The sequence below is a fragment of the Oncorhynchus kisutch genome, linkage group LG12 (assembly GCF_002021735.2).
Source record: "Oncorhynchus kisutch isolate 150728-3 linkage group LG12, Okis_V2, whole genome shotgun sequence".
In the NCBI taxonomy this organism is placed as follows: Eukaryota; Metazoa; Chordata; class Actinopteri; order Salmoniformes; family Salmonidae; genus Oncorhynchus; species Oncorhynchus kisutch.
The window spans coordinates 7,200,568-7,225,937 of record NC_034185.2 but is presented as its reverse complement, the minus strand read 5'-3'; the positions used below and the strand labels follow the sequence as shown (position 1 = coordinate 7,225,937).

The window sequence follows — 25,370 nt, the reverse complement described above, 5'->3', positions numbered from 1 at the left end:
GTTCTCATCAGCCACCATCTACCCCCAGGGCCATGTCAGAAAACACAACAGCACCCAGGCTACACAAACAGTGCATTCGGAAAGTTTTCAAACCTCTAGACCTTTTCCACATTTTGTTGCGTTACAGCCTTATTCAACAAAAACAAAAATGTATCTACACAATATATATATATATACTACATAATGACAAAGCAAAAACAAGTTATTTGACATTTTGGCATATTTTTTCAAAATAAAAAAACTGAAATATCACATTTAATTAAATATTCAGCACCTTTACTCAGTACTTTTTTGAAGCACCTTTGGTAGCGATTACAGCGTAGTGTCTTCTTGGGTATGACGCTACAAGCTTGTCACACCTGTATTTGTGGAGTTTCTCCCATTCTTCTAACAGATGCTCTCAAGCTCTGTCAAGTTGGATGGGGAGCGTTGCTGAATAGCTATTTTCAGGTCTATCTAGAGATGTTTGATTGGGTTCAAGTCCGGGCTTTGGCTGGGCCACTCAAGGACATTCAGAGACTTGTCCCAAAGCTACACCTGCATTGTCTTGGCTGTGTGCTTAGGGTCATTGTCCTGTTGGAAGGTGAAGCTTCGCCCCAGTCTCAGGTTCTGAGCACTCTGGAGAAGGTTTTCATCAAGGATCTCGCTGACTTTGCTCTGTTCATCTTTGCCTCGATCCTGACTAGTCTCCTAGTCCCTGCAGCTGAAAAAATCCCCACAGCATAATGCTACCACCACCATGCTTCACCGTAGGGATGGTGCCAGGTTTCCTCCAGACGTGACGCTTGGCATTCAGGCCAAAGAGTTCAATCTTGGTTTCCTCAGATCAGAGAATCTTGTTTCTCTTGGTCTGAGAGTCTTTAGGAGTAGGGATGGTAAACTCCAAGCGGGCTGTCATGTGCCTTTTACTGAATAGTGGCTTCTGCCTGACCACTCTACCATAAAGGCTTGATTGGTGGAGAGATGCAGAGATGGTTGCTTTCTGGAAGGTTCTCCCATCTCCACAGGGGAACTCTGGATATCTGTCAGAGGGACCATTGGGTTCTTGGTCACCTCCCTGACCAAGGCCCTTCTCCCCAGATTGCTCAGTTTGGCCGGGCGGCCAGCTCTAGGAAGAGTATTGGTGGTTCCAAACGTATTCTATTTAAGAATGATGGAGGCCACTGTGGTCTCGACAACCTTCAAAGCTGCAGACAGCCCCAGATCTATGCCTCGACACAATCCTGTGCCTCGATCTCTTTTGCTCTGACAAGCACTGACAACTGTGGGACCTTATATAGACAGCTGTGTGCCTTTCCAAATCATGTCCAATCAATTGAATTTACCACAGGTGGACTCCAATCAAGTTGAAGAAACATCTCAAGGATGATCAATGAAAACAGGATGCACCTGAGCTCAATTTCGAGACTCATATCAAAGGGTCTGAACACTTATGCAATGAAAGTATTTCTGGGCTTTGTCATTATAGGGTATTGTGTGTAGATTGCTGTGCTTTTTGCTCTGTGTCCCGCTCTGTCTCCCGCTCTGTCTCCCGCTCTGTCGCTCTCTGTCTCTCTCTGTCGCTCTCGGTCTCTCTCGGTCTCTCTCTGCCTCCCGCTCTGTCTCTCTCTGTCTCCTGCTCTGCCTCCCGCTCTGCCTCCCGCTCTGTCTCCCGCTCTGTCTCTCTCTGTCTTCCGCTCTGCCTCCCGCTCTGTCTCCCGCTCTGTCTCTCTCTGTCTCCCGCTCTGCCTCCCGCTCTGTCTCCCGCTCTGTCTCTCTCTGTCTCTCTCTGTCTCCCGCTCTGCCTCCCGCTCTGCCTCCCGCTCTGTCTCCCGCTCTGCCTCCCGCTCTGCCTCCCGCTCTGTCTCCCGCTCTGTCGCTCTCTGTCTCTCTCTGTCGCTCTCGGTCTCTCTCGGTCTCTCTCTGCCTCCCGCTCTGTCTCTCTCTGTCTCCTGCTCTGCCTCCCGCTCTGCCTCCCGCTCTGTCTCCCGCTCTGTCTCTCTCTGTCTTCCGCTCTGCCTCCCGCTTTGTCTCTCTCTGTCTCTCTCTGTCTCCCGCTCTATCTCCCGCTCTGTCTCCCGCTCTGCCTCCCGCTCTGTCTCTCTCTGTCTCCCGCTCTGCCTCCCGCTCTGCCTCCTGCTCTGTCTCCCGCTCTGTCTCTCTCTGTCTCCCGCTCTGCCTCCCGCTCTGCCTCCCGCTCTGTCTCTCTCTGTCTCCCGCTCTGCCTCCCGCTCTGCCTCCCGCTCTGTCTCCCGCTCTGTCTCCCGCTTTGTCTCTCTGTGTCTCCCGCTCTGCCTCCCGCTCTGCCTCTCTCTGTCTCCCGCTCTGCCTCCCACTCTGCCTCCCGCTCTGTCTCTCTCTGTCTCCCGCTCTGCCTCCCGCTCTGTCTCCCGCTCTGTCTCTCTCTGTCTCTCTCTGTCTCCCGCTCTGTCTCTCTCTGTCTCGCGCTCTGTCTCCAGCTCTGTCTCCCGCTCTGCCTCCCGCTCTGAATCCCGCTCTGTCTCTCTCGGTCTCTCTCTGCCTCCCGCTCTGTCTCTCTCTGTCTCCTGCTCTGCCTCCCGCTCTGCCTCCCGCCCTGTCTCCCGCTCTGTCTCTCTCTGTCTTCCGCTCTGCCTCCCGCTCTGTCTCCCGCTCTGTCTCTCTCTGTCTCCCGCTCTGCCTCCCGCTCTGTCTCCCGCTCTGCCTCCCGCTCTGCCTCCCACTCTGCCTCCCGCTCTGCCTCCCGCTGTGTCTCTCTCTGTCTCCCTCTCTGCCTCCCGCTCTGTCTCCCGCTCTGCCTCCCGCTGTGTCTCTCTCTGTCTCCCGCTCTGTCTCCCGCTCTGTCTCCCGCTCTGCCTCCCGCTGTGTCTCTCTCTGTCTCCCGCTCTGTCTCCCGCTCTGTCTCCCGCTCTGCCTCCCGCTCTGCCTCCCGCTCTGCCTCCCGCTGTGTCTCTCTCTGTCTCCCTCTCTGCCTCCCGCTCTGTCTCTCTCTGTCTCCCTCTCTGCCTCCCGCTCTGTCTCCCTCTCTGTCTCTCTTCATCTATCATTCTCTCTGTCCTGGGAGGTAATAGAATGGAGATAAAGTTGTTGTCAATGGATAGTTCTGTAAGACACGGACACACACGCACGCACGCACGCACACGCACACACACACACACACAGCTGATGTCGATGGTTAACTCTGTAACACTTCTGTAGCAGTTGATCCGAGTTACAATGACAGAAGTATAGCTAACACTGAATATGAATGGGTTTTTAGATGTGTGAAAAGGGAGGTTTGAAAAGGGAGGTTTCCCTATATAGTGCACTTCTTTAGACCAGAGCCCTATTCCCTATATAGTGCACTTCTTTAGACCAGAGCCCTATTCCCTATATAGTGCACTTCTTTAGACCAGAGCCCTATTCCCTATATAGTGCACTTCTTTAGACCAGAGCCCTATTCCCTATATAGTGCACTACTATAGACCAGAGCCCTATTCCCTATATAGTGCACTACTATAGACCAGAGCCCTATTCCCTATATAGTGGTACTACTATAGACCAGAGCCCTATTCCCTTCTGAAAGGAAACCATGATGATGAGGACGAAGAGGGAGACATGATGATGAGGACGAAGAGGGAGACATGATGATGAGGACGAAGAGGGAGACATGATGATGAGGAGGAAGAGGGAACCATGATGATGAGGAGGAAGAGGGAACCATGATGATGAGGAGGAAGAGGGAACCATGATGATGAGGAGGAAGAGGGAACCATGATGATGAGGAGGAAGAGGGAACCATGATGATGAGGAGGAAGAGGGAACCATGATGATGAGGAGGAAGAGGGAACCAAGATGATGAGGAGGAAGAGGGGGACATGCTGATGAGGAGGAAGAGGGAACCATGATGATGAGGAGGAAGAGGGAACCAAGATGATGAGGAGGAAGAGGGAGACATGCTGATGAGGAGGAAGAGGGAACCAAGATGAGGAGGAGGAAGAGGGAGACATGCTGATGAGGAGGAAGAAGGAACCAAGATGATGAGGAGGAAGAGGGAGACATGCTGATGAGGAGGAAGAGGGAACCATGATGAGGAGGAGGAAGAGGGAACCAAGATGAAAGGGAGGAAGAGGGAGACATGCTGATGAGGAGGAAGAGGGAACCAAGATGATGAGGAGGAAGAGGGAGACATGCTGATGAGGAGGAAGAGGGAACCAAGATGATGAGGAGGAAGAGGGAGACATGCTGATGAGGAGGAAGAGGGAACCATGATGATGTGGAGGAAGAGGGAACCAAGATGATGTGGAGGAAGAGGGAGACATGCTGATGAGGAGGAAGAGGGAACCAAGATGATGTGGAGGAAGAGGGAACCAAGATGATGTGGAGGAAGAGGGAGACATGCTGATGAGGAGGAAGAGGGAACCAAGATGATGAGGAGGAAGAGGGAGACATGCTGGTGAGGAGGAAGAGGGAGACATGATGATAAGGAGGAAGAGAATGGGACAGTAGACCGAAGAAAGAATTGGACAGTGGCCGATGAAAAAATGGGACAGTAGACCGAAGAAAGAATGGGACAGTGGACCGAAGATAGAATGGGAGAGTAGACCGAAGATAGAATGGGACAGTAGACTGAAGAAAGAATGGGACAGTAGACCGAAGAAAGAATGGGACAGTAGACTGAAGAAAGAATGGGACAGTAGACCGAAGAAAGAATGGGACAGTAGACCGAAGATAGAATGGGACAGTAGACCGAAGAAAGAATGGGACAGTAGACCGAAGAAAGGTAGTTTCAGAAAGGAAGGAATGAGGCATAACAACACCAGCAAGGCGAGACAAAGCTAATCCATGAGGGACCCCTGAGGAGCGTGTTGTGTTCAGGCATGCCCCAGTGCATCCTGGGAGCACCGACCTGCTGGTTTATTCATGGGGGGTGAACTATGTCGAACCCAGTGAGTGAAGGAGGGTGAGAGGAGCGAGGGGAGAGGGGGAGGTGTGGAGATGAGGAAAGGAGAAGAGGTTAGAGGGAAGTTGCAAGCCACTGGCTTGGAAAACCAATGGCACAGAATGATGTATCGCCTGGGGTTTGGAGGTTACTGAAGACAGCATCCATCCAGGAGAGAGGAGCCACTTAGGTCCCTAAGCCGAGAGAGAGCGAGAGAGAGAGAGAGAGAGAGAGAGACAGCGAGACAGAGACAGAGAGAGAGGGAGACAGAGAGAGAGAGAGACAGAGAGAGAGAGAGAGAGAGAGAGACAGAGAGAGAGACAGAGAGAGAGAGAGAGAGAGACAGAGAGAGAGAGAGAGAGAGAGAGAGAGAGAGAGAGAGAGAGAGAGAGAGAGAGAGAGAGAGAGAGAGAGACAGAGAGAGAGAGAGAGAAAGAGAGAGAGAGAGATGGGGGAGGGACAATAGGAGAGCCACTTGAGACTGAAAACCAATAGCGCAAGAAAGGGAGGGATAGTGAGCTGGTAGTGTTCCCAGGCTGTAGTGAATGGGACATGGATGAAACCCTGGATTTAGAAGGTCACTGGAAACATTATCCATCTTCTCCTTTAGGTGATCATTCTTCTCCTGTTCCTTGCAGCCAGCCAAGCAGGCCAGACCCGACCTGCCCCACATTCCCTTACTTCACCATCTCCTATCTGGCTATGACAGCTACATGTATACCACGCTACGCTACGCCAACATGGTATAATTTAATTTTTGTAAGCTCCCACAGAAAGTGAAAAGATAAGCGTCCTTGACACGTAAATCAATACATTGCAATAAATGCTACATTGTGGAAGAACACATTTTTGCGCCACAGCACCTCTGTATTGGTTTTTGACCCCCAGTTTTCTCAGCATTAGACCTCATTCTCAGTATTAATGATCGTGTTGCTTCTCATTGGCCAGTAGCTTGATATTTGTGATTTGCAAAAACGCTGTATTTTAGTGATCCAGACAGACAGGGAGGTCAATGAGTCAACACCACTGGAAATAATCTGCACTTTATTAGATTACATGCAATCAGATTAATCAAATTATGGTTAGGAGGTGCAAGGCCCACTGCAACACTCATAGCGCATAAACAAATCAAATCACATTTGCCACCACACACACACACACACACACACACACACACACACACACACACACACACACACACACACACACCCTCTCCCTGGATAGCTCCAGTACAGGTGGTGCTATCGCCTAAGTTACCTGTGCATAGTATGGATATCGAAGCCCATCGATGACAACAACATAATTCTAAGAATAAAAAGGCCCAGACAGGAGCATACACAGAGTGGACAAAACATTAAGAACACCTGCTCTTTCCGTGACATAGACTGACCCAGTGAATTCAGGTGAAAGATATGATCCCTTATTGATGTCACTTGTTAAATCCACTTCAATCAGTGTAGATGAAGGGGAAGAGACGGGGTTAAAGAAGGATTTTTTCAAGCTTTGAGATAATTGAGACATGGACTGTGTATGTGTGCCAGTCAGAGGGTGAATGGACAAAAATATACTGAAGTGCCTTTGAACGGGGTACGGTAGTAGGTGACAGGTGCACCGGTTTGAGTGTGTCAAGAACTGCATCAGGTTATGAGTATTTACCTGACGAAGAGAGAAGGAATATAATATATATTATTTCCTGGAAACTCAATCAACTATCTTAAATGAAGTTGAAGAAGGAAGAAGGAAGAAGGAAGAAGGAAGACGGAAGAAGGAAGAAGGAAGACGGAAGAAGGAAGATGGAAGAAGGAAGAAGGAAGACGGAAGAAGGAAGATGGAAGAAGGAAGACGGAAGAAGGACTGGCGGGAAGAAATATAAGCTACCGTTCAAAAGTTTGGGGTCACTTAGAAATGTCTCTTCTTTTTTAAAGAAAAGCTCATTTCTGATCAATTTTATGTTATTTCAATGGTCAAACAAAATGTGTTTTTTCTTTCAAAAACTAGGAAATTTCTAAGTAACCCCAACATGTTTGAATGGCAGTGTATGTGCCAGGAAGAACTGGAACTCTATAGGAGGGATGTGGACTTCTATAGGAGGGATGTGGACTTCTATAGGAGGGATGTGGAACTCTATAGGAGGGATGTGGAACTCTATAGGAGGGATGTGGAACTCTATAGGAGGGATGTGGAACTCTATAGGAGGGATGTGGAACTCTATAGGAGGGATGTGGACTTCTATAGGAGGGATGTGGAACTCTATAGGAGGGATGTGGAACTCTATAGGAGGGATGTGGACTTCTATAGGAGGGATGTGGACTTCTATAGGAGGGATGTGGAACTCTATAGGAGGGATGTGGAACTCTATAGGAGGGATGTGGAACTCTATAGGAGGGATGTGACACCATTCTTCCAAGGGAAATGCCGTAATTTGGTGTTTCGTTGGTGGTGGAAAACGCTCCAGAATCTCCCACGAGTGTTCAATTGGGTTGAGATCTGAGGTGTAATTCTTTACTGAAACCATTTTATGTTTTAAGAACTGAACGAAAGCAAATGGAAACGAAATTGCGAGGGACCTACCTGAATTTGTCCTAAAGAAACTCTCGTTTGCATTTTCCGTTTGTTGAAAAATGGTTTCTGAGGCAAAAGTTTTGCAACAGAATTGGTGTAATGATTACACCCCTGATGACTTCCGTATCTCTCTCTCTCCTGTGTTTCGCCAAGAGGAAGTCAGAGGAGAGCTATAGTCAGGTTATATCAGCAGGAGTCAGGCGCTCTAATGGCTGGGACTACAGTGTACAGCTGCTACACACACACACACACACACACATACTTTAACCCCCCTTTTGAGACCCTTTTCCAAGTCACTGAGATCTCTGTTTCTAGCAGTAGGCAACATAATGTTCAACCGGGCATACATGACCCTAAGCATGATGGGAAGCTAATTGCTTAATTAATACACTCAGGAACCACACCTATGTGGAAGCACCTGCTTTCGATATACTTTGTAAACCTCATTTACTCAGGTGTTTCCTTTGCTTTTGCCAGTTACCTGTACTGACAGTTACCTGTACTGACAGTTACCTGTACTGACAGTTACCTGTACTTACCTGTACTGACAGTTACCTGTACTGACAGTTACCTGTACTTACCTGTACTGACAGTTACCTGTACTTACCTGTACTGACAGTTACCTGTACTTACCTGTACTGACAGTTACCTGTACTTACCTCTACTGACAGTTACCTGTACTGATAGTTACCTGTACTTACCTGTACTGACAGTTACCTGTACTTACCTGTACTGACAGTTACCTGTACTGACAGTTACCTGTACTTACCTGTACTGACAGTTACCTGTACTGACAGTTACCTGTACTGACAGTTACCTGTACTGACAGTTACCTGTACTGACAGTTACCTGTACTTACCTGTACTGACAGTTACCTGTACTGACAGTTACCTGTACTGACAGTTACCTGTACTTACCTGTACTGACAGTTACCTGTACTGACAGTTACCTGTACTGACAGTTACCTGTACTGACAGTTACCTGTACTTACCTGTACTGACAGTTACCTGTACTTACCTGTACTGACAGTTACCTGTACTTACCTGTACTGACAGTTACCTGTACTGACAGTTACCTGTACTGACAGTTACCTGTACTTACCTGTGCTGACAGTTACCTGTACTTACCTGTACTGACAGTTACCTGTACTGACAGTTACCTGTACTGACAGTTACCTGTACTTACCTGTACTGACAGTTACCTGTACTGACAGTTACCTGTACTTACCTGTACTGACAGTTACCTGTACTGACAGTTACCTGTACTGACAGTTACCTGTACTTACCTGTACTGACAGTTACCTGTACTGACAGTTACCTGTACTGACAGTTACCTGTACTGACAGTTACCTCTACTTACCTGTACTGACAGTTACCTCTACTTACCTGTACTGACAGTTACCTGTACTTACCTGTACTGACAGTTACCTGTACTGACAGTTACCTGTACTTACCTGTACTGACAGTTACCTGTACTTACCTGTACTGACAGTTACCTGTACTGACAGTTACCTGTACTGACAGTTACCTGTACTTACCTGTACTGACAGTTACCTGTACTGACAGTTACCTGTACTGACAGTTACCTGTACTGCCAGTTACCTGTACTTACCTGTACTGACAGTTACCTGTACTGACAGTTACCTGTACTTACCTGTACTGACAGTTACCTGTACTTACCTGTACTGACAGTTACCTGTACTGACAGTTACCTGTACTGACAGTTACCTGTACTTACCTGTACTGACAGTTACCTGTACTGGCAGTTACCTGTACTTACCTGTACTGACAGTTACCTGTACTTACCTGTACTGACAGTTACCTGTACTGACAGTTACCTGTACTTACCTGTACTGACAGTTACCTGTACTTACCTGTACTGACAGTTACCTGTACTGACAGTTACCTGTACTTACCTGTACTGACAGTTACCTGTACTGACAGTTACCTGTACTTACCTGTAATGACAGTTACCTGTACTGACAGTTACCTGTACTTACCTGTACTGACAGTTACCTGTACTTACCTGTACTGACAGTTACCTGTACTGACAGTTACCTGTACTTACCTGTACTGACAGTTACCTGTACTTACCTGTACTGACAGTTACCTGTACTGACAGTTACCTGTACTGACAGTTACCTGTACTGACAGTTACCTGTACTTACCTGTACTGACAGTTACCTGTACTGACAGTTACCTGTACTTACCTGTACTAACAGTTACCTGTACTTACCTGTACTGACAGTTACCTGTACTGACAGTTACCTGTACTTACCTGTACTGACAGTTACCTGTACTGACAGTTACCTGTACTTACCTGTACTGACAGTTACCTGTACTTACCTGTACTGCCAGTTACCTGTACTGCCAGTTACCTGTACTGCCAGTTACCTGTACTGACAGTTACCTGTACTTACCTGTACTGACAGTTACCTGTACTGACAGTTACCTGTACTTACCTGTACTGACAGTTACCTGTACTTACCTGTACTGACAGTTACCTGTACTGACAGTTACCTGTACTTACCTGTACTGACAGTTACCTGTACTGACAGTTACCTGTACTGACAGTTACCTGTACTTACCTGTACTGCCAGTTACCTGTACTGCCAGTTACCTGTACTGACAGTTACCTGTACTGCCAGTTACCTGTACTGACAGTTACCTGTACTTACCTGTACTGACAGTTACCTGTACTGACAGTTACCTGTACTTACCTGTACTGACAGTTACCTGTACTTACCTGTACTGACAGTTACCTGTACTGACAGTTACCTGTACTGACAGTTACCTGTACTTACCTGTACTGACAGTTACCTGTACTGACAGTTACCTGTACTTACCTGTACTGCCAGTTACCTGTACTGCCAGTTACCTGTACTTACCTGTACTGACAGTTACCTGTACTTACCTGTACTGACAGTTACCTGTACTTACCTGTACTGACAGTTACCTGTACTTACCTGTACTGACAGTTACCTGTACTTACCTGTACTGAATACAGTTAGACCACTTTAATGTATGTATGTTCCTGGGTGAACCATCGTTATCCTAATGATCAAATCGTCTGTGTGTGTGTTGCTAGAGGTTTGTGGTCTGCAAACCTCAAAGAGCACTTGCTTCTCAGATGGTATTTTACGTCTCATATGGTATTTTAGCATCTCATATGGTATATTACTACACACTAGCTAGTACACACTACCTAGCTACTACAGACTAGCATACTAGTACACACTATCTAGCTAGTACACACTATCTAGCTAGTACACACTACCTAGCTACTACAGACTAGCATACTAGTACACACTATCTAGCTAGTACACACTATCTAGCTAGTACACACTACCTAGCTACTACAGACTAGCATACTAGTACACACTATCTAGCTAGTACACACTAGCTAGTACACTACAAGCTAGCTAGTGCACACTAGCTAGTACTAACTAGCTAGTATACACTAACTAGCTAGTACAAAACTAGCTTCCTAGTACAACACTTGCTCTAGTACAACACTTGCTCTAGTACAACACTAGCTAGCACACACTACCTAGCTTGTACAGACTAGCTAGCTTGTACAGACTAGCTAGCTATTACACACTAGCTAGTATAACACTTGCTTCACTAGTACCAACACTTGCTCTAGTACAGTGTCTGTGGCGTCAGAAGGTATCTGCCAGATCCTATTGAAGGCTTCAGGCAGAAAGCCTCAGTGAGTGATAGCATCCATCCTCCTCCTCCTTCGTTGTGTTGTGTTGTTCTCTCTGTTTTGTAGGCAGGCTAAACAAGCCTTAACACAGTATCTGTGGGGAGGGAGGCAAACGCACACACACACATGCACACACACACACACACACACACACACACACACACACACACACACACACACACACACACACACACACACACACACACACACACACACACACACACACACACACACACACACACACACAAGAGAGAACGCAAACACACCTTGCCCTAGTGTTTAATTAAAATGTCTGTATTTTCTACAGATCATGCAGATTAAGCAGGTTCCAGGAGATGGGCTTTGTGTGTGTGTGTTTGTGTGTGTATGTGTGTGTGTTGGTTATTCTTTTCTTGTGAGGACCTAAAATCCCCAAAAGTCCCCACAAGGATAGTAAAACAAGGACAATGATCCCTCCTCGGAACATTTCCCACATCCCCATTAGGACAGATGCTGTTTTAAGTCACGGGGTTAAGGTTGCACTTAAGGTTAGAATTAGGGCTAGGGTAAATGGGTTAGTGTTTAAGGGGTGGCAGGGTAGCCTAGTGGTTAGAGCGTTGGACTAGTAACCGGAAGGTTGCAAGTTCAAACCCCCGAGCTGACAAGGTACAAATCTGTCGTTCTGCCACTGAACAGGCAGTTAACCCACTGTTCCTAGGCCGTCATTGAAAATAAGAATTTGTTCTTAACTGACTTTCCTGGTTAAATAAAGATAAAATAAAAATAAATAAGGTTAAGAAGAATTGACCATCCACATTGCCCTGGCTAAACCCTAGCCTACTGTACACAATGGCCTAGTTAAACCCAAGTCTACTGTCCATAACACCCTAGGTTAAGGTTGCCAACCTTCTCACTACCAAATAAGGGTCAAAGGGCAGTGTGCCAGTGCACGGTGCCACGGCAGTGTGGGTTCGGTGTTGTTTGAATTAATATACACTGTATATTCCTATTCAATTGGAAAGGCAAAACATTTTTTTATTCCATTTAGCCTATAGCTTTACTAAAACTGTATCATTATGTAAACTTACGTGAATAAACCTCAAAATAAATGATCGTAGAAATCACAATTTGGACCTTTTACAGCAAAAAAATGAATTAATCTTCAAATGCAAAAGAGGAAAGGAGGGTCAGAGTCACTCACCATGTCTACTTATGTTTTGCTGCTCTTGACTGATTCAAGCAGTCCTTTCTCCTCTTGCAGAGCCAGAGAGAAGTCATTACATGACAAGTCACAGTTCATTTGAAGTTCATTTTTTCATCAGCTCTGTGCTACATCTGTTTCTAGAGTCTAACCATTTAATGGTCATCAGAGAGAAAGTCCTCTCCACAAAGGCATTTGAGCCTGGCATACTGAGGACAAATGAGACAATCCTGAACATGTTGATCAAGTTGGCTTTCCCTAGGTCTTGGAAAACTGCCACCTGCTTCTCACTGGCAGAGTTTGTGGTATCCTGTCTGGCTTTCTGTATTTCCTCCAGGCTAACACAAAACTCTTCGTAGAGTTGGTCCCTGTCATTTGGAGGGCAGCCACCACCTGCTCCAGGTCAGTGAAGGAGAGCTCCTCATAGAGGCTGGTCAGTGAAGGAGAGCTCCTCTTAGAGGCTGGTCAGTGAAGGAGAGCTCCTCATAGAGGCTGGTCAGTGAAGGAGAGCTCCTCTTAGAGGCTGGTCAGTGAAGGAGAGCTCCTCATAGAGGCTGGTCAGTGAAGGAGAGCTCCTCTTAGAGGCTGGTCAGTGAAGGAGAGCTCCTCATAGAGGCTGGTCAGTGGAGGAGAGCTCCTCATAGAGGCCGATCCGTTTCAGTTTCACCATTACATTACCCGGTGAGAAATCAAACCACTTGTCAATGTATGTAATGACAGTGTCATAGAACTTCCTGTTGCTGCTTGGACCTTTGACAATTGTTTATCCATCAGCTGCTTGGTCTGGTATCCCAAAACATCAGCTGCTTGGTCTGGTATCCCAAAACATCAGCTGCTTGGTCTGGTATCCCAAAACATCAGCTGCTTGGTCTGGTATCCCAAAACATCAGCTGCTTGGTCTGGTATCCCAAAACATCAGCTGCTTGGTCTGGTATCCCAAAACATCAGCTGCTTGGTCTGGTATCCCAAAACATCAGCTGCTTGGTCTGGTATCCCAAAACATCAGCTGCTTGGTCTGGTATCCCAAAACATCAGCTGCTTGGTCTGGTATCCCAAAACATCAGCTGCTTGGTCTGGTATCCCAAAACATCAGCTGCTTGGTCTGGTATCCCAAAACATCAGCTGCTTGGTCTGGTATCCCAAAACATCAGCTGCTTGGTCTGGTATCCCAAAACATCAGCTGCTTGGTCTGGTATCCCAAAACATCAGCTGCTTGGTCTGGTATCCCAAAACATCAGCTGCTTGGTCTGGTATCCCAAAACATCAGCTGCTTGGTCTGGTATCCCAAAACATCAGCTGCTTGGTCTGGTATCCCAAAACATCAGCTGCTTGGTCTGGTATCCCAAAACATCAGCTGCTTGGTCTGGTATCCCAAAACATCAGCTGCTTGGTCTGGTATCCCAAAACATCAGCTGCTTGGTCTGGTATCCCAAAACATCAGCTGCTTGGTCTGGTATCCCAAAACATCAGCTGCTTGGTCTACGGTCCTGTTTCAGCTGAAGCATCTTCAATGTTGAACTTTTCGACTTCCTCATAAACATCTGTGATGCGAGGCGTTGTTTCCGCCAGCTTTTTAAAGAGTTGGTCATAAACACACCCCACTTTGTGGAAAAAGCACAGATAAATCTCAGCAGCTTCCTTTTTTTCTTCATACTCAAAAATACTATTCAGTGCCACAGGACAGGTCTCCCTAAGGGACCTGAAGTATGATGAAGAGCTGGCCAGCTTTGCAGGAGACGATCGACGGCTGGAGAGCCATTGTGTGCAAACATGTCGCAGAATTTCACGCCACTCAGTGTCAACAAAGGCAACAAAAAAAAACATGTGCGCAGTTCCTCTCTTCGGGAAGCGGATACTCAATATCCACTGACCGCTGATCGCAGGCATTATGAGATATGTGAGCTGGGCATTTAGCTTTCAGAATGCGATTGTTGTTGCCACTGCTCAATAACTGGTAAACGGAGAGGTGTTTTCCAATTATGTCGGTTTCCACAGTAGACGTCACGAAGAATGCACCGATATTGCTAGCACCTTTAGCTTAGCGTGGCCTTGTGCATTTCTGTGGATGCATGCTGAGTTAGGTCATTCTCCCTTCTCATTGGCCAATTGAGATTTCCTGACGGCATATGAAGTACAGAAAGCAGGTCACCACTGACAGGCCTTAACACACATCTTTTATTGCTCCACGTTTGTTTGTTGTAGTTACACAGTCTTTTCTATGCTGCATGTTTATCCATTTTTCCTTGATATGCCAAACCGACCGAACAATAACAGAAATGACTTTGCAGGAATTGGCGCGTTTACACTATACTGTGATTGGATTTATATTTAGCCAAATATGTAAGGGACATCCAGGCTAATACGGGACAGTTGGCAACCCTACCCTAGCTAAACCGTAGACATCTATCCTACCCTAGCTAAACCGTAGACATCTATCCTACCCTAGCTAAACCGTAGACATCTATCCTACCCTAGCTAAACCGTAGACATCTATCCTACCCTAGCTAAACCGTAGACATCTATCCTACCCTAGCTAAACCGTAGACATCTATCCTACCCTAGCTAAACCGTAGACATCTATCTAACAGCTACCAGTAGACTAACAACTTGATTTCATTCTTCTGGAAGTGTTTAATGCAGTGTTGTCTCTCAGTAGCCCAGTGTATTGTGTTCACCCCACTGCTTCACTGAGACGGAAACCTGAGTTTACTAACTTCTCTTATTTCCTCTCCTCTCTGCAGCTCTCATCCTGTTGAACGCCATCAGTAGCTGCCACCTTCAGTGAGGTCCTCTTAAGCCACTTCCACTGACCCCTGAACCCTCGTTGCCATGGAGAACATGAGTGAGCTCCAGAACCCGCTCCTGGACAAGAACAGCAAGCACGTCGTCAACGGTTACGGCGGCGACTTCCCTAACAACCAGTACCAGGAGAACATCATCAACTACTTAACCGGTGGCAACAGCGGAGAAGGAGGAGGTAACACTACCAACAGTACGGTGGCCCATGTGGGACACAACAACCCCAACGGCAAGACGAAAGCTCAACAACTCCTGGACGCCACCTCACTCCATCTGGCCGTCGAGGCCTTCTACAGGCCTAACTTCATCCTGTACAAGGAGGAAGGGGGAGGAGGAGGCGGAGTCAAGGCCAAGGATTATAAGAACGAGTGTTGCGAGACTACCTTCACAGAGAAGAAAGAGAAGGAGAGGGAGGCGTCTGTAGCAGTGGAGACCCCCGGAAGCACAGAGGACCCTCAGGCCAAGCTGCTGGAAGAAGGAGACAACGTGAAGATACAGACTGTCTCCTACGAGGTGGAGGAGGAGGAATATGTGGATTATGAGGTAAGGAAAAGAAAACACTCAGATGTATCCTCCCCATAGTAGATTCAGAATTTATGAGCAGGTACGTGAGCATGCACCTGGGGAATTGCTGGAAGTGTGATAACGGATTTGTGGTTTGGTAAAAGTAGAAATCGCTGTGCCTCCATCTTCTCTAGCTCCTGTGTGTGCTGGCTGGGGGAGCATTGGGATTGGTTAGGATTGAGGGGTAGACCAGAGAAGAAGGTAGTGGATTGGAAAGTGGTACAGAGAAGCAGTTACCAGGTTAGGCAGTAGAGCAGAGAAGCAGGTACCAGGTTAGGCAGTAGAACAGAGAAGCAGTTACCAGGTTAGGCAGTAGAGCAGAGAAGCAGGTACCAGGTTAGGCAGTAGAGCAGAGAAGCAGGTACCAGGTTAGGCAGTAGAGCAGAGAAGCAGGTACCAGGTTATGCAGTAGAACAGAGAAGCTGGTACCAGGTTAGGCAGTAGAACAGAGAAGCAGGTACCAGGTTAGGCAGTAGAGCAGAGAAGCAGGTACCAGGTTAGGCAGTAGAACAGAGAAGCAGGTACCAGGTTAGGCAGTAGAGCAGAGAAGCAGGTACCAGGTTAGGCAGTAGAGCAGAGAAGCAGGTACCAGGTTAGGCAGTAGAACAGAGAAGCAGGCACCAGGTTAGGCAGTAGAACAGAGAAGCAGGTAGTAGGGATGTTGTAATGTTTTACAGTAAGAAAAGTAGTAATGTTAATAGTAATGTTGATAGTAATGTTAATAGTAATGTTAATAGTAATGTTGATAGTAATGTTAATAGTAATGTTGATAGTAATGTTGAGTATAATGTTGAGTATATTACAGCATCTCTGCTGTAAAGCAACATTACAGTATGAAGCTGGCAACTCTGGTGACAGGACAATGCTGTACATTTACAGTGAAATTCTTCCTGAAATCTAAAAGAAAAATAATACATTTATACATATATATACAGTACCAGTCAAAAGTGTGGACACACCTACACATTCCAGGGTTTTTCTTATTTTTTAAAACTATTTTCTACATTGTAGAATAAGACATCAAAAACCATGAAATTTCACATTTGGAATCATGTACTAACCAACAAATATTTATATTTGAGATTCTTCAACGTGGCCACCCTTTGCCTTGATGACAGCTTTTCACACTCTTGGCATTCTCTCAACCAGCTCAACCAGCTTCATGAGGTAGTCACCATAGTCATACATTTCAATTAACAGGTGTGCCTTGTTAAAAGTTAATTTGTGGAATTTCTTTCCTTCTTAACAATACCACGTGGTTAAATGCTTAGACTATTGATACCGACAGAATAAGAATATTAATTACTAGTCTGCAGCTAGGAATTCGGTATCATTGAACGCGAAGAACGACAACCGCCGAAACATCTAATCTATAACGACATGAATGAATGTCACTCTGAACTATCCATTCTAACCACGACAGAGAGAGAGAGAGGGCGGACAATCTCTCCAACAGAAACAAACTTTTCAACAGAGATCCCGACGACACACTGAGCGTAAATATATATATATATTGATTGCAATTATTCCAGAATGAGTGAGCGTTCATGTGCAAAGGATTAGCATTTAAATTGTTATAATTATCAACTGTGTGTTGTCTCATCTCAGTTGACCCCCACTTCCCTTTTGTACACCAAGCCGCCATGCCGGTTTATCCCACTAGGGAAACTCTGTTATCATTTCCTTGTAACGATCAACTGTTTGTTTATGCATTTCTGTGAATTGCTTAGTAAGTAAATAAATGATTTAAGACAATTGATGAATCGAAGACTCATAGTGAAGACTGTGTTCGTGCAGATAACCAACAATTTACGACGTTTTGAATGAGACTAACGTGAGGTAAAATAAATAAATCATTAATCAGAAGACTAATTGATCAGATATTAAAATATCTGAAAAGTTATATTAGGTAAATTAGAACTTTGTAATCTGAATATTTTCCTTGGTGCCCCGACATCCTAGTTAATTACATTTGCCTGATTAGTTAATCACGAAATTCTAATTACAGAGAATCTTTGATAAAAACTACAAGTCTTCAGTTAATGATAGTAAAGGCACGACACTACCATACCCCTACCCTGTCTGTACATTATGCCCTGAATCTATCCTACCATGCACAGAAATCTGCTCCTTTTATTCTCTGTCGCCAATGCACGAGACAACCAGTTTTGATAGTCTTTAGCCGTACCCTCATCCTACTCCTCTGTTCCTCGGGTGATGTGGAAGTTAACACAGGCCCTGCGTGTCCCCAGGCGCTCTCATTTGTTGACTTCTGTAAGTGTAAAAGCCTTGGTTTCATGCATGATAATTCACATCAGAAGCTTCCTCCCTAAGTTTGTTTTACTCACTGCTTTATCACACTCCGCCAACCCTGATGTCCTTGTCGTGTCTGAATCCTGGATTAGGAAGGCCACCCAAAATTCTGAGATTTCCATCCCCAACTACATCATTTTCCATCAAGATAGAACTGCCAAAGGGGGAGGAGTTGCAATCTACTGCATAGAAAGCCTTTCATGTTTTCCAAGTCTATGCCCAAACAGTTCAAGTTTATAATTTAAAAAAAGAATCTATCCAGAAATATGTCTCTCAATGTTGCCGCCTGTTATAGACCCCCCTCAGCTCCCAGCTGTGCCCTGGACACCATATGTGAATTGATTTCCCCCCCCATCTATCTTCAGAGTTTGTTCTGTTAGGTGACCTGGCAGTCCTACAATCTAAGGAATGCCCTCAATCTCACACAAACTATCAAGGAACCCACCAGGTACAACCCTAAATCCATAAACATGGGCACCCCCATAGATATTATCCTGACCAACTTGCCCTCCAAATACACCTCTGCTGTTTTCAATCAGGATCTCAGCGATCACTCCCTCATTGCCTGTATCCGCCATGGGTCCGCGGTAAAACGACCATCCCTCATACCTGTCAAACACTCCTTAAAACACTTCAGTGAGCAGGCCTTTCTAATCGACCAGGCCCGGGTATCCTGGAAGGATATTGGCCTCACCCCGTCGGTAGAGGATGCCTGGTTGCTCTACTCAGCATACTGGATGCAGTCTATCACAGTGCCATCCGTTTTGTCACCAAAGCCCCATATACCACCCACCACTGCGACCTGTATGCTCTCGTCGGCTGGCCCTCGCTACATATTCATCGCCAGACCCACCAGGTCATCTATACGTTTTTGCTAGGTAAAGCTCTGCCTTATCTCAGCTCACTGGTCACGATAACAACACCCACCCGTAGCACGCGCTCCAGCAGGTATATCTCACTGGTCACGATAACAACACCCACCCGTAGCACGCGCTCCAGCAGGTATATCTCACTGGTCACGATAACAACACCCACCCGTAGCACGCGCTCCAGCAGGTATATCTCACTGGTCACCCCCAAAGCCAACACTGCCTTTCCTTCCAGTTCTCTGCTGCCAATGACTGGAACGAATTGCAAAAATTGCTGAAGTTGGAGACTTATATCTGATCACGTACACCATCTGATCCCGTACACCATGCGTATCCCGTACACCATTCTGTACACCATGCGTATCCGTACACCATTCTGTACACCATGTGTATCACGTACACCATCTGATCCCGTACACCATGCGTATCCCGTACACCATCCCGTACACCATGTGTATCCCGTACACCATCCCGTACACCATGCGTATCCCGTACACCATCCTGTACACCATGCGTATCCCGTACACCATCCCGTACACCATGCGTATCCCGTACACCATCCCGTACACCATGCGTATCCTGTACACCATCCCGTACACCATGCGTATCCCGTACACCATCCCGTACACCATGCGCATCCCGTACACCATCCCGTACACCATGTGTATCCCGTACACCATCCCGTACACCATGCGTATCCCGTACACCATCCCGTACACCATGCGTATCCCGTACACCATCCCGTACACCATGAGTATCCTGTACACCATCCCGTACACCATGCGTATCCCGTACACCATCCCGTACACCATGCGTATCCTGTACACCATCCCGTACACCATGCGTATCCCGTACACCATCCCGTACACCATGCGCATCCCGTACACCATCCCGTACACCATGTGTATCCCGTACACCATCCCGTACACCATGCGTATCCCGTACACCATCCCGTACACCATGCGTATCCCGTACACCATCCCGTACACCATGTGTATCCTGTACACCATCCCGTACACCATGCGTATCCCGTACACCATCCCGTACACCATGTGTATCCCGTACACCATGCGTATCCTGTACACCATGCGTATCCCGTACACCATCCCGTACACCATGCGTATCCCGTACACCATCCCGTACACCATGCGTATCCTGTACACCATGCGTATCCCGTACACCATCCCGTACACCATGCGTATCCCATACACCATCCTGTACACCATGCGTATCCTATACACCATCCCGTACACCATGCGTATCCCGTACACCATCCCGTACACCATCCCGTACACCATGCGTATCCTGTACACCATCCCGTACACCATGTGTATCCTATACACCATCCCGTACACCATGCGTATCCCGTACACCATCCCGTACACCATGCGCATCCCGTACACCATCCCGTACACCATGTGTATCCCGTACACCATCCCGTACACCATGCGTATCCCATACACCATCCCGTACACCATGCGTATCCCGTACACCATCCCGTACACCATGTGTATCCTGTACACCATCCCGTACACCATGCGTATCCCGTACACCATCCCATACACCATGCGTATCCCGTACACCATCCTGTACACCATGCGTATCCAGTACACCATGTGTATCCTGTACACCATCCCGTACACCATGTGTATCCCGTACACCATCCCGTACACCATGCGTATCCCGTACACCATCCTGTACACCATGCGTATCCCGTACACCATCCCGTACACCATGCGTATCCCGTACACCATCCCGTACACCATGCGTATCCTGTACACCATGCGTATCCCGTACACCATCCCGTACACCATGCGTATCCAGTACACCATGTGTATCCTGTACACCATCCCGTACACCATGTGTATCCCGTACACCATCCCGTACACCATGCGTATCCCGTACACCATCCTGTACACCATGCGTATCCCGTACACCATCCCGTACACCATGCGTATCCCATACACCATCCTGTACACCATGCGTATCCTATACACCATCCCGTACACCATGCGTATCCCGTACACCATCCCGTACACCATCCCGTACACCATGTGTATCCCGTACACCATCCCGTACACCATCCCGTACACCATGTGTATCCCGTACACCATCCCGTACACCATGCGTATCCCGTACACCATCCCGTACACCATGCGTATCCCGTACACCATCCCGTACACCATCCCGTGCACCATGCGTATCCTGTACACCATCCTGTACACCATGCGTATCCCGTACACCATCCCGTACACCATGCGTATCCTGTAGACCAGGCGTATCCCGTACACCCTCCTGTACACCATGCGTATCCCGTACACCATGTGCATCCCGTACACCATCCCGTACACCATCCCGTACACCATGCGTATCCCGTACACCATTCTGTACACCATGCGTATCCCGTACACCATCCCGTACACCATGCGTAACCCGTACACCGTCCTGTACACCATCCCGTACACCATGCGTATCCCGTACACCATGTGTATCCTGTACACCATCCCGTACACCATCCCGTACACCATGTGTATCCCGTACACCATCCCGTACACCATGCGTATCCCGTACACCATCCTGTACACCATGCGTATCCCGTACACCATCCTGTACACCATGTGTATCCCGTACACCATCCCGTACACCATGCGTATCCCGTACGCCATCCTGTACACCATGCGTATCCCGTACACCATCCCGTACACCATGCGTATCCCGTACACCATCCCGTACACCATGCGTATCCTGTACACCATGCCTATCCCGTACACCATGCGTATCCCATACACCATCCCGTACACCATGCGTATCCCATACACCATCCCGTACACCATGCGTATCCCGTACACCATCCTGTACACCATGCGTATCCCGTACACCATCCCGTACACCATGCGTATCCCGTACACCATGCGTATCCCGTACACCATCCTGTACACCATGCGTATCCCGTACACCATGTGTATCCCGTACACCATCCCGTACACCATGCGTATCCCGTACACCATCCCGTACACCATCCCGTACACCATGCGTATCCCGTACACCATCCCGTACACCATGTGTATCCCGTACACCATCCTGTACACCATGCGTACCCTGTACACCATCCCGTACACCATGCGTATCCCGTACACCATGCGTATCCCGTACACCATCCCGTACACCATGCGTATCCCGTACACCATGCGTATCCCGTACACCATCCCGTACACCATGCGTATCCCGTACACCATGCGTATCCCGTACACCATCCCGTACACCATGCGTATCCCGTGACATTGGTCAAACAGTCAGGGCCAGACATTGGTCCAACAGCCAGGGCCAGACATTGGTCAAACAGCCAGGGCCAGACATTGGTCAAACAGCCAGGGCCAGACATTGGTCAAACAGCCAGGGCCAGCCATTGGTCCAACAGCCAGGGCCAGACATTGGTCCAACAGCCAGGGCCAGACATTGGTCCAACAGCCAGGGCCAGACATTGGTCAAACAGCCAGGGCCAGCCATTGGTCCAACAGCCAGGGCCAGACATTGGTCAAACAGCCAGGGCCAGACATTGGTCCAACAGCCAGGGCCAGACATTGGTCAAACAGCCAGAGCCAGACATTGGTCCAACAGCCAGGGCCAGCCATTGGTCCAACAGCCAGGGCCAGCCATTGGTCCAACAGCCAGGGCCAGACATTGGTCCAACAGCCAGGGCCAGACATTGGTCCAACAGCCAGGGCCAGACATTGGTCCAACAGCCAGGGCCAGACATTGGTCAAACAGCCAGGGCCAGACATTGGTCAAACAGCCAGGGCCAGCCATTGGTCCAACAGCCAGGGCCAGACATTGGTCCAACAGCCAGGGCCAGACATTGGTCAAACAGCCAGAGCCAGCCATTGGTCCAACAGCCAGGGCCAGACATTGGTCCAACAGCCAGGGCCAGACATTGGTCAAACAGCCAGAGCCAGACATTTGTCCAACAGCCAGGGCCAGACATTTGTCCAACAGCCAGAGCCAGACATTTGTCCAACAGCCAGGGCCAGACATTGGTCCAACAGCCAGAGCCAGACAATGGTCCAACAGCCAGAGCCAGACATTGGTCAAACAGCCAGAGCCAGACAATGGTCCAACAGCCAGGGCCAGACATTGGTCAACACATTCACCAGCAATATCAATTGAAACAGCACATACAGTTGGGTCTGTAGTTTACATACACTTAGGTTGGAGTCATTAAAACTCATTTTTCCACCACTCCACATATTTCTTGTTAACAAACTATGGTTTTGGCAAGTCGGTTAGGACTTCTACTTTGTGCAAGTAATTTTTCCAACAATTGTTTACAGACAGATTATTTCACTTTTAATTCACTGTATCACAATTCCAGTGGGTCAGAAGTTTACATACACTATGTTGACTGTGCCTTTAAACAGCTTGGGAAATTCCAGAAAATTATGTAATTTCTTTAGAAGCTTCTGATAGGCTAGTTGACATAATTTGAGTCAATTGGAGGTGTACCTGTGGATGTATTTCATGGCTTACCTTCAAACTCAGTGCCTCTTTGCTTGACATCATGGGAAAAAGAAATCAGCCAAGACCTCAGAAAAACAATTCTAGACCTCCACAAGTCTGGTTCATCCTTGGGAGCTATTTCTAAACACCTGAAGCTACCACGTTCATCTGTACAAACAATAGTACGCAAGTATGAACACCATGGGACCTCGCAGCCGTCATATCGCTCAGGAAGGAGACACATTCTACCTCCTAGAGATGAACGTACTTTGATGTGAAAAGAACAAATCAATCCCAGAACAACAGCAAAGGACCTTGTGAAGATGCTGGAGGAAACAGGTACAACAGTATCTATATCCACAGTAAAACGAGTCCTATATCGACATAAGCTGAAAGGCCGCTCAGCAAGGAGGAAGCCACTGCTCCAAAACCGCCATAAAAAAGCCGGACTACGGTCTGCAACTGCACATGGGGACAAAGATCATACATTTTGGAGAAAATGACCTCTGGTCTGATGAAACAAAAATAAAACTGTTTGGCCATAATGACCATCGCTATGTTTGGAGGAAAAAGGTGGAAGCTTGCAAGCCGAAGAACACCATCACAACCATGAAGCACGCTGGTGGCAGTATCATTTTGTGGGGGTGCTTTGCTGAGGGAGGGACTGGTGCACTTCACAAAATAGATGGCATCATGAGTCAGGAAATTATGTGGATATATTGAAGCAACATCTCAAGACATCAGTCAGGAAGTTAAAGCTTGGTCGCAAATGGGTCTTCCAAATGGACAATGACCCCAAGCATTCTTCCAAAATTGTGGCAAAATGGCTTAAGGACAACAATGTCAAGGTATTGGAGTGGCCATCACAAGCCCTGATCTCAATCCTATATAAAATTTGTGGGTAGAACTGAAAAAGTGTGTGCGAGCAAGGAGGCCTACAAACCTGACTCAGTTGCATCAGCTCTGTCAGGAGGAATGGGTCAACATTCACCCAACTTGTTGTGGGAAGCTTGTGGAAGGCTGCCTAAAACATTTAACCCAAGATAAACAATTTAAAGGCAATGCTACCAAATACAAATTGAGTGTATGTAAACTTCTGACCCACTGGGAATGTGATGAAAGAAATAAAAGCTGAAATAAATCATTCTCGCTACTATTACTCTGACATTTCACTTTCTTAAAATAAAGTGGTGATCCTGCCTGACCTAAGACAGGGAATGTGGATTAAATGTCAGGAATGGTGAAAAACTGAGTTTAAATCTAGTTAGCTTAGGTGTTTGTAAACCTCCGAATACAACTGTAGATTTCGGAGATCCTTATCTGTACCAAACAGTACCTAGACATTCTTATCTATACAAAACACTATCTATACAAAATACTATCTATACAAATCACTATCTAGACATCCGTATCTATACAAATCACTATCTAGACATCCGTATCTATACAAATCACTATCTAGACATCCGTATCTATACAAATCACTATCTAGACATCCGTATCTATACAAATCACTATCTAGACATCCCTATCTAGACAAAACACTATCTATACAAAACACTATCTAGACATCCCTATCTAACGCTATCTAAAGACCCAATATATGTCTCAGCTGTCAATGCTGACTATATGACATTATCTGACTGATATTCAGGCCTGTGTGTGCGCAGCGGCTTTCCATCCCTCTATTAGTCCCTCTCTCCTCTATCCATCCCCCTCTCCATCCTCCTCTCCTCTATCCATCCCCCTCTCCTCTATCCACCCCCCTCTCCATCCCCCTCTCCTCTATCCATCCCTCTCTCCTCTATCCATCCCTCTATCAGTCCCTCTCTCCTCTATCCATCCCTCTCTCCTCTATCCATCTCTCTCTCCTCTCTCCATCCCTCTCTCCTCTATCCATCCCTCTATCAGTCCCTCTCTCCTCTATCCATCCCTCTCTCCTCTATCCATCCTCTCTCCATCCTCCTCTCCTCTATCCATCCCTCTCTCCTCTATCCATCTC

At 47.2% G+C, this 25,370-nt stretch overlaps 1 protein-coding gene across 1 annotated transcript in view; it reads left to right on the top strand.

The window, feature by feature from the left end:
• Positions 1-25,370, top strand: part of LOC109881311 (synapse differentiation-inducing gene protein 1-like) — a 153,897-nt gene that overhangs the window by 5,694 nt on the left and 122,833 nt on the right. Inside the window, exon 2 of the mRNA XM_020473469.2 lies at positions 15,071-15,671. Coding sequence (XP_020329058.1) covers positions 15,159-15,671 — 513 coding nt within the window. The 5' untranslated portion in view covers positions 15,071-15,158. The remainder of the gene's footprint in view (positions 1-15,070; positions 15,672-25,370) is intronic.